A 12733-nucleotide genomic window follows, 5' to 3' on the forward strand; every position below is an offset into this window, starting at 1 on the left:
TTTGCTGGGCTCTCTGTGGAGAGGGAACCTATTCACAGGAACCTATTCAGATGTGACCCAGCTCATAAACGAGAAAGGACCATGGGCAGCGCCGTGGTGGGCTGAGAGGGCTCCTCAGGCTGCAGCTCCGGCGTCTGCTGTCCGGAGCCTTCTCCAACGCTCCGCCGAGACACAGACCGCTTGTTCAGCGGAATCGGCTGGAAAGGTAGAGGTCGGCGAGCCCGCGATACCCATCCGCCGGTACCTGCGGGCCGGCCAAATGACGGCTCGGGGGATGTCGAAGTAACGTGCTGCGGGAGCGCAAACCCTCCCCACCCCGCCGCCAGGGGGCGCCCGCGCCGTGACACCGCCTCCCGCGCCCCTCTCTCCTCGCTCCCACCCCTTCCCCAGCCCGGCGTCACGTGTTGGCGGCACCGCCCCCGCGCCGGTGCCCGGCGGAGCGGAGCGGCGGGCGCCGAGCCGAGTCGAGTCGCGGGGTCTATGGGGAAGGCGGCCGCGCTGTGTGGCGGCGGCAACAGCACCCGCGGGCTGGTTTCTCTCCTCAGCGCCGTCCCCTGCTTGGCCTGCCAGGAGCTGCCGGCCATGAGCGCGGAGCCGGGGGGCCGGGGCGGCGGGGGCGTGGCGGGGGGGCCGCCCGCCGCCCCGGGCTCCGACACGTACAAGGGCTGGCTATTCAAGTGGACCAACTACCTGAAGGGTTACCAGCGCCGCTGGTTTGTGCTCAGCAACGGACTGCTCAGCTATTACAGGTACCCAGACGGGGGTTGGGGTGGGGAACAGGCCGGTACCGGTGGCCGCTCCGCTCGGGCCTGCCGCGGCGGGCACTGCGTCCTCCGGCTGCCTCGTGCCGCCCCCGGGGTCGGGCGTCCCCGCCAGACCCCTCCGGTGGCGGGGTGTGAGGGTTTGCGCTCCCGCAGCACGGCGGTCTCTCGGTTTCGCTCCGTTTGCGCTGTGGCTTTTGGTTTCCTTTTGAAGCGAAACTCAGTGCCCGAGGTCTCGGTGCCGGCGGGCTCCGGTGCAGACCCTCTGCGGGGCTCGTCCGGGGAGATCTCCCATCCCTGCGGCTCCTGCTGCAGCGGCGCCGCTGCTCCAGCTGCCCTTAAAGCCAGAACCCGCAGCCTGCTAGCAAACCCCCGCGCCCCTTCATCCCCCCAGACTCCTTCTCACTACAAATCGATTCCCTTCTGTAACCTGCTCCTGCTGCCGCTTCGTGCCCGGGCGGGAGGGCAGAGGCTGCAAACATTCCCAGTAACGTGTGAAAGGGCGAGCGCTGCGGTTCCGGTGCCTGGGGGGACAGGAGGGCCTGGGAGGCAGCCGAGCCAGGAGGCTGTGTCGGTGGAGGGAGGAAGGAAGCAGGTTGTAGCACTTAGCCGGGACTCGGGATCCCTGCCTGGCTTTCTGTACTGTCTGCTGCGGTGGTTTTTGGACAGACCTTGCTGCAGGTTCAGTGGGGAGCAGATGGGGCAGGAGGCTGCAAGGTTTGATCCGAGGTGGTGGTGTCATGGAAGGTTCTCTCTGACAGCAGTTAGAGCTGCAGAATCACAGGGTGCTGGGGTGGAAGGGAGCTCTGGAGCTCACCCAGTCCAACCCCTCTGCTCCAGCAGGGCACCCACAGCAGCTTGCCCAGGAGCACAATGCCCAGGGGGAGTTGGAAGCTCTCCTGAGAAAGGAGACTCCACAACCTTTCTGGGCAGCCTGTTCCAGGCCTCCAGCACCCTCACACCAAACAAGTTTCTCCTCATGTGTCAGTGAACCTCCTGGATTCTGGTTGGTGCCCATTGCCCCTTGTCCCATCCCTGGGCACCACTAAACCAGGGACTGGTTCCATTCTCTTGAAAACGGAGCAGTCTGAGCTTGTTCATCCTCTCTGTGGCACTGGAGACCTAGGGCTGGACCACATCTCCTGCACATCCTGTTTCCTGTGGGTTCACATCTCCTTCACACAGCTCTGATCTCTTGGCTGGCTTCTTGCCAGTGCAGGAATTGCTTTCAGAGCCATGGAGTTGGACTTAGAGATCCTTAGAGGTCCTTTTCCAACCAAAACAGGTCCATGGCTCTGTGATTGAGTCTTGTGTTTCCTGTGCTGGTGGAGTGGTGAAAATAAACCTGCCACTGCTGGAGGGGTTTGGTGTTTTTCTCCTTTGGAAAGGATCGTGTTTCCTCTTGTCCTTTGCAAAACAACTGCTCTGTCACCTTCAGTGTTGTGCAGTAGATGCTGGCTGTGTTTCAGAGCAGGGAGACAGTCCTGGATATTAAATATAGTCAGGCAGTTGATAATGCATCATGGAAGTACCAATCCCTGTGAGTGTGGACTGCTGTGTAAAAACTCTTTTCCTCCTGGCAAAGTTCATCTGCTTTCCTCTCTGCTCCACTTCGTGCCACGTAGCCTGAAGCAGATCCTTGACTTTCAGCTTGCTCTCAGATGTTGATTTTAACTACTCCAGCTCTAAAGAGAGAGATCTCAAAGCTGGGTCCTGGAGTCAGACCATGGCAGGTTGCAGGTCAGGAGTTCAGTGATGTGTTGATCTACTTGGAGGTGTTTGAACCACCCCCAAAAGTGCTCCAGAACACAAACCCCCACAAGAATGTAGTTACCTCTTAGTAATTAAGCTAATTTGCTTGGAATCCCTTCTGGTATGTTCATTCCATTTAGCTCCTGTCCAACTCTGGACCAGCAGAGATCTGTGGCTTGAAAAGGTTGTTGTAGTTTAATGCTCTGCTCATAACCTTCTCAGAACACTTCTGTGTTGCTGCCAAGGCTGTCATGAGCAAACAAGTGGTTTGCTTCAACTATTATTTTAGGTTGGGACAGCTGGGGGTTATTTGAAAACAAGTTGATCTGTTTTAGGCTGAAACAACAAACAAAAACACCCAAGGAAGTGCTTCTGAGCAGCACGTGAAGGGAGCTGGAGCTGCAGTGTTTGGTGGAGCCATCCTGCAGCAGCTGCTCTGGGGACAGGGCTGCTGAAGGTTTTCATTGTGGGGCTTGATAAGGGCTGAGTTAATTTGGTTGTGAGTCAGGAGTACAAAAATATATAGTAGGGACCAGGTGGTGAAGTTCTTGCTAAATGGAGAGAAGCCTTCAAAGTCCTCTTCAGAAGCAGCACTGGTCAGTGACAGCCAGGCCAGCATGCAGGGGGCAGCTCACAGCACTCCCTGCACAGTGCCCCAGGCAGAGAGGCTGGGGTAGGGCTAGGGTTGCTTTAATACAGAGTCACAGCTGGCACTGGGCTGGAAGGGACTCTCCAGGGGCATCTTGTCCACCCCCTGCAGGCAGCAGGGACACCTCCAGCCAGAGCAGGCTGCCCAGGGACACAGCAAGGCTGAGCTTGGATGTCTGCAGGGATGGAGCCTCAAGCACCTCCCTGGGCAGCCTGTGCCAGTGTCTCCCTACCTTCCCTGTGCAGAGCTTCCTCCTGCTGTCCAACCTAACCCTGCCCTGCTCCAGTTCCAAACCCTTGCCCCTGGGCCTATCCCCACAGCTCCTTCTAAACAGTCCCTGCCCAGCCTCATGGAGTTCCCCTGCAGATACTGAAAGGTATTTATTTGGATGCAGATTGAAGCTCTCTCATTTGCCTTACCTTTCTTGCCTCTCAGCTTGCTTTAAAACCAGCCTGGCACCAGTGCTTGGTGCTTCCTGGTAGGTTGTTTTGTTTAGGAAGTTGAGCTCTTCAGATCCTCTTGGGAGGTCCTGTTGTGATGGCACCTGACTGGGAGCAAGGAGCTGCTCTCTGGGCTCTTCTTGGACAGGCAGGTGCAGCACCTTTGTGTCACCCAGGTGGCTTCACAGGCACAGCTTTTGCAGAGGCAAAGCTCCCAATTAGAGAATTCTTTCCAAAGCCTCCTCTCTCTCTCTTGCATCTATGCAGACATCAAAATCTCACTGGTACCAAAGCTTCCCTGCTGGTCACAGGATCACAGAACATCAGGGTGTGGAAGGGACCTCCAGACAGCATCCAGTCCAACCCCCTGCCAAGGCAGGGGCACCCAGGGCAAGGCACAGAGGAACACATCCAGGGGAGTGGAAAGGCTCCAGAGCAGGAGACTCCACAACCTCTCTGGGCAGCCTGCTCCAGGCCTCCAGCACCCTCACCAAACTTTCTCCTCATGCTGAGGTGGAACCTCCTGGGTCCCAGCCAAGGGGAGTGCTGGAGGATGCCAAGTTGCCCATGAGCCAGCAAGGTGTCCTCATGGCCAAGAAGGCAAATGGGGTCCTGAGCTGCATGAAGGTAAGTGTGGCCAGGAGGTTCTCCTCCTCCACTGCCCTAGGGAGGTCACATCTGGAGTCCTGGGTCCAGTTCTGGTCATCCTGGTTCAGGGGACACAGGGAACTGCTGGAGAGAGTCCAGGGGAGCCTGGAAGCTGCTAAGGGGCCTGGAGCAGCTCTGTGAGGAGCAAAGGCTGAGAGCCTGGAGAAGAGCAGCCCCAGAGGGGGGCTGAGCAATGCTCAGCAAGAGCTAAAGGAGCTCTGGAGAGCAAGAGGCTGGAGCCAGCCTCTGCTCAGTGGTGCCCAGGGACAGGCCAAGGGGCAAGGGACACAAACTGGAACCAGAAGGTTCCATCTGAGCAGGAGGAGGAGAAAGTTGTTTAGTGTGAGGGTGCTGGGGACCTGGAGCAGGCTGCCCAGAGAGGTTGTGGAGTGTCCTTGTGTGGAGAGCTTCCAACCCCTCCTAGGCATTGTGCTCCTGGGCAAGCTGCTGTGGGTGCCCTGCTGGAGCAGGGCTTGGACTGGGTGAGCTCCAGAGCTCCCTTCCAGCCCCTTCATGCTGGCATTCTGGGATTCCGTATGGCTTTATGAACGTCCAGGCACAGCAGGACTGTGGGACCATTTTGATTGCCCTTGAGTGTCCCTCTTAGGTTGTTTTTTGACTAAGTTTTCTGTCTGACTTGGCAGCCAGCAGCACAAGGGTGCTGCCAGTGTTGGGAGGCAGTTTGATCCTGGCACAGCCCCTCCACTTGACTTGCTAACAACCACAGCTCCCTCCCTGAACTGCTCTGATAGGTTGCTACTTACAGATGTCTCATTAGCTATAATTAGTGCCTCTGCACAGCAGAACCTAATCACCTTGAGCAGGGCAGTGTTTGCAGGGAGACTGGGGAGATCTCCAGGTAAGTATTAATTCATCAGAGATGAGCTTTGGCTCTTGTGATCAATGCTCCAGGTGAGAGTTGTCTTCTCCAAGCAGCCTCTCATCTTCAGTAGAGAATCACAGAATTGTCAGGGTTGGAAGGGACCTCAAGGATCATCTAGTTCCAACCCCCCTGCCATGGGCAGGGACACCTCACACTAGAGCCTGAGTTTCATCTTGCCTTTTCTGGATGTTTGCTCTGCAGCCTGGGGTCCATTGGTTAGGTGTTCTAAGAGCCTTTGACAGGACAGAGCACAGGGTGCACAGAATCACAGCATACCAGGGCTTGAAAGGGACCTCCAGACAGCATCCAGCCCAACCCCCTGACAGAGCAGGGGCACCCAGGGAAGGGCACAAAGGAACACATCCAGGGGGTTGGAAAGACTCCAGAGCAGGAGACTCCACAACCTCTCTGGGCAGCCTGCTCCAGGCCTCAGCACCCTCACACCAAAAGTTTCTCCTCATGTTCAGGTGGCACCTCCTGGATCCCATCTCCCCCTTGTTGTTCCTGGTCCCTCTGCAGGCAAGAGCTGCCTCTCCTTGACCATTTGCTTGGTCCAGTGCCTCCAGGGTGCCAGCTTTTAAGGACAGCCCTGGGGCGGCACAGTGCCTTTGAGCTGCTTTTGGAGCAGTGGTGTAATTTGTGTTCCCACTCCTCCTGTTTGCACAAGGTGCTGCCTTCAGCCATCTGGGCTCTGCTGGGGAGCTCTGTTCACCCAGTGCCTGCCTGCCTGCCTGCTGGGAAGCTTCCCTTCTGTGCCTGGGAGCTGTGGACACGGTGCTGGCACAGCACTGAGTGCTGCTGTGGTGCAGGATGAGCCCTGCTGGGCTACTTGCTGCAGGCTTGATTGCTCTGTTCCCAGTTTAAAGCTGTGCTGGGACAGTCACAGAGTCACAGGTTGCATTGGGCTGGAAGGGACCCTCCAAGGGCATCAGCAGGGACACTTCCAACCAGAGCAGGTTGCACAGGGACACAGCAAGGCTGAGCTTGGATGTCTGCAGGGATGGAGCCTCAAGCACCTCCCTGGGCAGCCTGTGCCAGTGTCTCCCTACCCTCCCTGTGCAGAGCTTCCTCCTGCTGTCCAACCTAACCCTGCCCTGCTCCAGTTCCAAACCCTTGCCCCTGGGCCTATCCCCACAGCCCCTTCTGAGCAGTCCCTGGAGGTGCCCTGCAGATACTGAACCGTGCTGAGGAGCACAGAGCTGTAGTTAACCTTTGCTGGTTGTACCCTGCCTTGATGCCCTCTGTAAGAGCAGGACAAGGTTACTGCTCCAGGCCTGTCTGTGTCCCACACCCTGCTGGTAGCTGCTGCTTAGCTCTGCCTCTTGCAGCTGAGGGCAGGCTGCAGCTTGGTGCCAGCGGAGCCTCTGCTGCCCTCAGAGGAATCGCTGCCAGCCTTGGCCTGGCCTGGCTGTATGGTGCTTGGCACAGCCCAGGAGCCATGTGGCCCTCTCCTCTGCCCCAGTGCTGGTGGGCATCACCTGCCATCTGGCTGCAGCTCCTCTGCCTGCCTTTCTCCCGGGGTGGTGTGCTCAGCTCCCACTGCAGGTTCCAGCTGGTGCTTGCGTGGTCTGTCAGCTGCCATGCCCACAGTGAGTCACCAGTGAGGGAGCTGATGGTGCTTGGCAGAAGCAGTGTGAGCAGCCTGTGGTGCTGGTGCTTGCAGCACCCTTTGGAACCTGCCTGGTTCCCTCCTGCTGAGGAGGCTGCAGTCAGCGCGGGCGCTGAGCTCCTGGGGAAGGCCTTGGGCTGCTATCCTGTTGTCTGTAGGTGGATTTGTCTGTGGCAGCAAAGTCGTGCTGCTGTGTGCTGCTCACATGAGAATTGCATCATGGCCAGGCACCAGCCTTGAGTCCTGTCAGGCACCTCAGGGAGCCTCAGCTTGCAGCAGGGCAGGCTGAGGTTGGGTATTAAAAGAAGCATCTTCACTGCGAGGGTTGTCAGGCACAGGCTACCCAGGGACATGGCTGAGTCCCTGGAGGGGTTTAAAAGAGGCAGAGATGTGGTGCTGAGGGGCACGGTAGAGTTAGAGAATGGTTGGACTCGGTGTTCTTGAAGGACTTTCCCAACCAAGCTGGTTCTGTGAGTGTGTGGTGACATTGGTGCCCTCTGCTTCTGCGGGGCTGTTCAGATCTGGAGCTGGTGGCCAGCAGCTCAGGTGGTCCCCCAGAAATGGGAGTAAGCTGAAAGCAGGAAGCTCTCCTGCTCTAACATCAGAGAATCCTCATCAGAGAATCCTACAGAGGCTCAGGTTGGAAGGGACCCCAGAGAGCTCTGTTCCACCCACCCTCAGACTGAGGAACTTCTTCCTCAGTTCCACTCTAACCCTGCTCTGCCTCAGCTTCAAACCATTCCCCCTTGGCCTGGCTCTAGACCCCCTCAGCAAAAGTCTCTCTGCAGCCTTCCTGCAGGATCCCTTCAGGTCCTGGCAGGCAGCTCTGAGGTCCCCCTGGAGCCTTCTCCTCTCCAGGCTGCACGTCCCCAGCTCCCTCAGCCTGGCCTCACAGCAGAGCTGCTCCAGCCCTTGGCTCATCTTTGTGGTCTCCTCTGGCCTCCCCCCAGCAGCTCTGTGTCCTTGTCCTGCTGGGGACACCAGAACTGGAGGCAGGATTGGAGCTGAGGTCTGAGCAGAGCAGAGCCAAGGGGCAGAATCCCCTCTGCCCTGCTGCCCACACTCCTCTGGCTGCAGCCCAGCACACAGCTGCCTGAGGGCTGCAGGAGGCCACTGCTGGCTCCTGGGCAGCTGCTCAGCACCCAGCACCCCAAAGGCTTTGTCTTCAGGGCTCCTCTCAGCCCCCTCTGCACCCAGCCTGGATTTGTGCCTGGGCTTGGCCTGAGCCAGCTGCAGGACCTTGCCCTGTGACTTGCTGCCCCTCCTGCAGCTGGCACTGCCTCACTTCTCAAGCCTGTCAAGACTCTTCAGGATGCCATCCCTGCCCTCAAGTGAGTGCCCTGCAGCGCACAGCTTGCTCCAGCCCTTGGATCATCCTTGTGGATGATATCCTGGAGGTCTGACCCCTGCACAGAAGAGCACTTCAAAGCCTGAGCTCACAGGAGGACTTAAATTCCCCTTCAGGTCGTCTTTGTGTGGTTCAATTATTCCAGTGGTTCCTGTGGGCACCTTGGCAGGGATCTTGCTACACTTCAGATCAGCCTTTGTTTGGTTTTGATCAAAAATCTCCTTTAATAATTAATGTCTTCAGATTCCCCTGCCTGCCAACTGCAGGCTGGGCAGAGGGATTTAAAGCTGGAGCCATAGCCGGGCTGGCTGTGCTGGCTGCTGCTGGACACTGATTGCTGACTCACAGAGGGGGAGGGGGAGGCCAGCCAGGAGCCTCTGGGCCTGCAGGAGTCAGCTGCAGACTTACAAATGCAAATGGCAGGCAAGGTGCCACAGGCATGTGGCAGGATCCCCACTGGCAGCACTGGGGTGAGGGTAGAACAAATATCAGAATCCTAGAGTGGCTCAGGCTGGAAGGGACCTCAGAGAGCATCTGCTCCAACCCCCTGCCATGGGCAGGGACACCTCTCAACTAGATTTGGAGGTGCCTCAAGCCCTCATCCTGCCTGGCCTTGAACACCCCCTGGCAGGAGGCAGCCACAGCCTTCCTGGGCAGCCTGTGCCAGACTTTCACCACCCTCACACTCAAGAACTTCTTCCTCAGCTCCACTCTAACCCTGCTCTACCTCAGCTTCAAACCATTCCCCCTTGGCCTGGCTCTAGACACCCTCAGCAAAAGTCTCTCTGGACTCCCCCCAGCAGCTCTGTGTCCTTCTCCTGCTGGGGACACCAGAGCTGGAGGCAGGATTGGAGCTGAGGTCTGAGCAGAGCAGAGCCAAGGGGCAGAATCCTCTCCCCTGCCCTGCTGCCCACACTCCTCTGGCTGCAGCCCAGCTTTGCAGGACCTGCTGCTTGGTTCCTCTCTGGGCACTGTCACCATTCCCCTCTGCAAGCAAGAGGCTCCTGGCACTGCTCTACTGAAACCTGTCCCCAGGTGCTGTTGCTGCTGGCTGTGCCCTGCTGCTGGCTGTGCCCTGCTGCTGGCTGTGCCCTGCTGCTGGCTGTGGTTGTGCCTCTCTGTGTGATGCAGTTCCAGGACTCCAGGGCCGTGCTGCAGTGTCAGCAGGATGCAGCAGCTCACAGCTGCCCTGCTGCCAGCCTCCCTCCTTGCAGCTCCTTTGGGCCAAGCTGCACTTCTCTCAGCTTTGCTGCTTTAGTTGATCTTTTTCCTGCTGCTTGAAGGATCTCTCTGCTCGGGAATCACGAGCCTGGAGGTGTCTGTCCCCACGGTGACTCAAGGGGAGGGCCTGGCTCCCTAAAAATAGGCTGAGTGCTCCAAGCCTCCCTGGCTGAGCAGCACTGCCTGGGCAGGGGGCAGCACCTCCTGCAGTGCTTGTGAAGGTGGAGCTGGGGGAGTGGGAGTCTGTCCCTTGCTCTTTTCCTTCCCTTTCACCAAGCAGCCAGTCCCACTCTGTCACTACTAGCTGGAGCAGGTTTCTGCTAAGCCCTTGAGCAGGGAAATGTTGTCCTGAGCTGCTCCTGCCTGTGTGTTGCTGCTGTGTGCATCTGAGCATCTCCCTTGAGGCTTGGCAGTAGCTGTGGATGCTCCTGACACCTCAGCCCTGCAGCTGAGTGGCCTTGGAAAGAATCTCACAGCCCCATGCTGGGGGGTTGGAAGGCTCCTCTGAGGATCATCCAGTCCAACCCCCCTGCTGAAGCAGGCACCCACAGCAGCCTGCCCAGGAGCACGGTGCCCAGGCTGGTGTTTAATCCTGCAGGTGTTCAAGGCCAGGCTGGATGAGGCCCTGAGCAACCTGGGCTGGTGGAAAGTGTCCCTGCTCATGCCAGGGGGTTGGAACTGGATGATCTTTGAGGTCCCTTCCAACATTCCAAGAAGCTATGAAGCTCCTGGGTTCCAGTTTGTGCCCCTTGTGCTGTCCCCGGGCACCACTGAGCAGAGCCTGGCCCCAGCCTCTTGCCCCCCACAGCTCCTTCAGCTCTTGCTGAGCATTGCTCAGCTCCCCTCTGGGGCTGCTCTTCTCCAGGCTCTCAGCCCCAGGGCTCTCAGCCTTTGCTCCTCACAGAGCTGCTCCAGGCCCCTCAGCAGCTTCCCAGCCTCCCCTGACTCTCTCCAGCAGTTCCCTGTCTCTCCTGAACTGGGCAGCCCAGAACTGGACCCAGTTCTGCAGGAGTGGGCTCAGGAGGGCAGAGTGGAGGGAGAGGAGAACAGCAAAGTGCTCCTTCAGCTGTGATTCCAGAGGCTGGCAGCAGTAACCCTGGGTGGGCAGCAAAGGTCCTTTGGGCAGACCCTTGACCTGCTGTTGCTGGGCCATGGCTTGGGGCCCCTCAGTTTCAGGTGTGCTCCCTGAGGTGCTGGGTGGTGCTGGGCTGTCAGTGCAGCCCTGCTGTCAGGAGCTTGGTGGTGGCTGCTTCCTAGCTGAGTTGGTGCTTGGTGGCTGTCACTCATCTGAACACAGGATTAGAGTTTTTTGTGGCAGCAGAAAATACCCATGGCAACTAACTGGCTACTTCTGGGAACCTTCCCAATTTTGGAGGTTTCTCTTTGTTTGTGAAATGCACAGGGGTGGTTCCACAAACTTCTGTTTTTCAGCTCAGAGCTGTGTCTGCTTCTGGGGTCCCCAGTGCAGGAGAGGCAGGGAACTGCTGCAGAGAGTCCAGGGGAGAACTGTGAGGATGCCGAGGGGCCTGGAGCAGCTCCGTGAGGAGCAAAGGCTGAGAGCCCTGGGACTGAGAGCCTGGAGAAGAGCAGCCCCAGAGGGGAGCTGAGCAATTATCAGCAAGAGCTAAAGGAGCTCTGGAGAGCAAGAGGCTGGGGCCAGACTCTGCTCAGTGGTGCCCAGGGACAGGCCAAGGGGCAAGGGACACAAACTGGAACCAGAAGGTTCCATCTGAGCAGGAGGAGGAGAAAGTTGTTTAGTGTGAGGGTGCTGGGGACCTGGAGCAGGCTGCCCAGAGAGGTTGTGGAGTGACCTTGTGTGGAGAGCTTCCAACTCCCCCTGGGCATTGTGCTCCTGGGCAAGCTGCTGTGGGTGCCCTGCTGGAGCAGGGCTTGGACTGGGTGAGCTCCAGAGCTCCCTTCCACCCTCACCATGCTGGGGCTCTGTAAGTAAACTCCACTTACACACCTCAGGTGTATTTGTAATTAATAACTGTAGTTCATTTCTAGCACTGCTGGTGCTCCTTTGCTCTTGATTTCATTTCCATCCAACCCTACATGAGCAGCCCCTGGGGGGGTTGCAGTGAGCCCCACACTGTCACCAGCAGTGCCCTGTCCAGACAAGGCCATGTGTTGTTCTGGGGCATACACCTGGCATGGTGGCTGGCAGCAGGGTAGCTTTGGGTCCCACATCACCATTGAAGTGATCAGAGGGCTGGAGAACCTCCCCTATGAGGGCAGGGTGGGAGAGTTGGGGCTGTTCAGCACTGAGAAGAGAAAGCTCCAGGGAGACCTCAGAGCAGCCTTCTAGTACTTGAAGGGGCTCCAGGTGAGTTGGGGAGGGACTTCTGGCAAGGGCTGGGAGCGACAGGATGGGAGGCAATGGATTGGAGCTTGATTGAGGAGGGCAGATTGAGACTGGGGATGAGGAAGAAGTTTTTCAGTGTGAGGCTGGGGAGACACTGGCACAGGCTGCCCAGGGAGGCTGTGGCTGTCCCCTCCCTGGAGGTGTTCAAGGCCAGGCTGGATGAGGCCTTGAGCAACCTGGGCTGGTGGAGGTGTCCCTGCCCATGGCAGGGGGTTGGCACTGGATGAGCTTTAAGCTCCCTTCCAACCCAACCCATTCCATGAATCCATGAATGGAGAAGATTTGATGGAGGAAATGTTGTTAGGTCAGCTCTGGCCTTGCTTCCGCTGCCACACCAGTAGAGCATCCCTGGTGGGAACTGCTTTGAGAAAATAAATAGCAGCACCTCAGGTCTTGCATCAGAGAAGCCTCTGGTGAAACTCGAGGAGCCTTTGGAGGACACACAGGAGCTGCATCTGAATTATTGATGTGCAGCTTGCAGCCTGTGTCTGGTTCTGATGCCTCTTGTTCTGCTCCCAATGGAAGGAGGGCAGGACAAATGCAAGCCCCCAGCTGCCACTTGAGATGAGCTTCTGGGCTGGAGGAGGTGGTGTGGGGCTGCAGAACTGTGTTGTGCCTTCAATGGGACCAGGGGGGGTGGTTTGAAGCTGAGGAAGAAGCTGTTCAGTTTCAGAGAGAGGAGCAGGATGGCTGAGAGGCTGCTCTGGAGCACCAAGCATGTGCCTGGTTGCTGTGGCTCTGGCAGCAGCCCTGCTGTGCTGGCAGCCCTGGGCTCTGGCCAGCAGCTGCAGCTGGGCTCCTTTTCAGGTGTCTGTGTGGTTACCAGAATGCAGCCCTGAGCCGAGGCTTTATCTGCAGGAGCTGCATGAAGGCAAGGCTTAGGCAGAGGAGAGCTGAGGCACCCACTGCCCAGGAGGGTCCTGAGAGGGGCAACAGAGCTGGGGCAGAGTCTGGAGAACAGAGCTGGGGAGGAGCAGCTGAGGGACCTGGGGGTGTCTGGCTGGAGAAAAGGAGGCTGAGGGGAGAGCTGATTGCTCTCTGCAGCTCCTGAGAGGAG

The 12733-nt window shown here is 58.1% G+C and overlaps 1 protein-coding gene across 1 annotated transcript in view; it reads left to right on the forward strand.

The window, feature by feature from the left end:
- Window positions 1-480: 480 nt before the first annotated feature.
- The window catches only part of OSBP2 (oxysterol binding protein 2), a 51662-nt gene continuing 39409 nt past the window's right edge, over window positions 481-12733 (forward strand). The window contains exon 1 of the mRNA XM_054392608.1: window positions 481-749. Coding sequence (XP_054248583.1) covers window positions 481-749 — 269 coding nt within the window. The remainder of the gene's footprint in view (window positions 750-12733) is intronic.

Source organism: Indicator indicator, chromosome 26 (assembly GCF_027791375.1).
Source record: "Indicator indicator isolate 239-I01 chromosome 26, UM_Iind_1.1, whole genome shotgun sequence".
NCBI lineage: Eukaryota > Metazoa > Chordata > Aves > Piciformes > Indicatoridae > Indicator > Indicator indicator.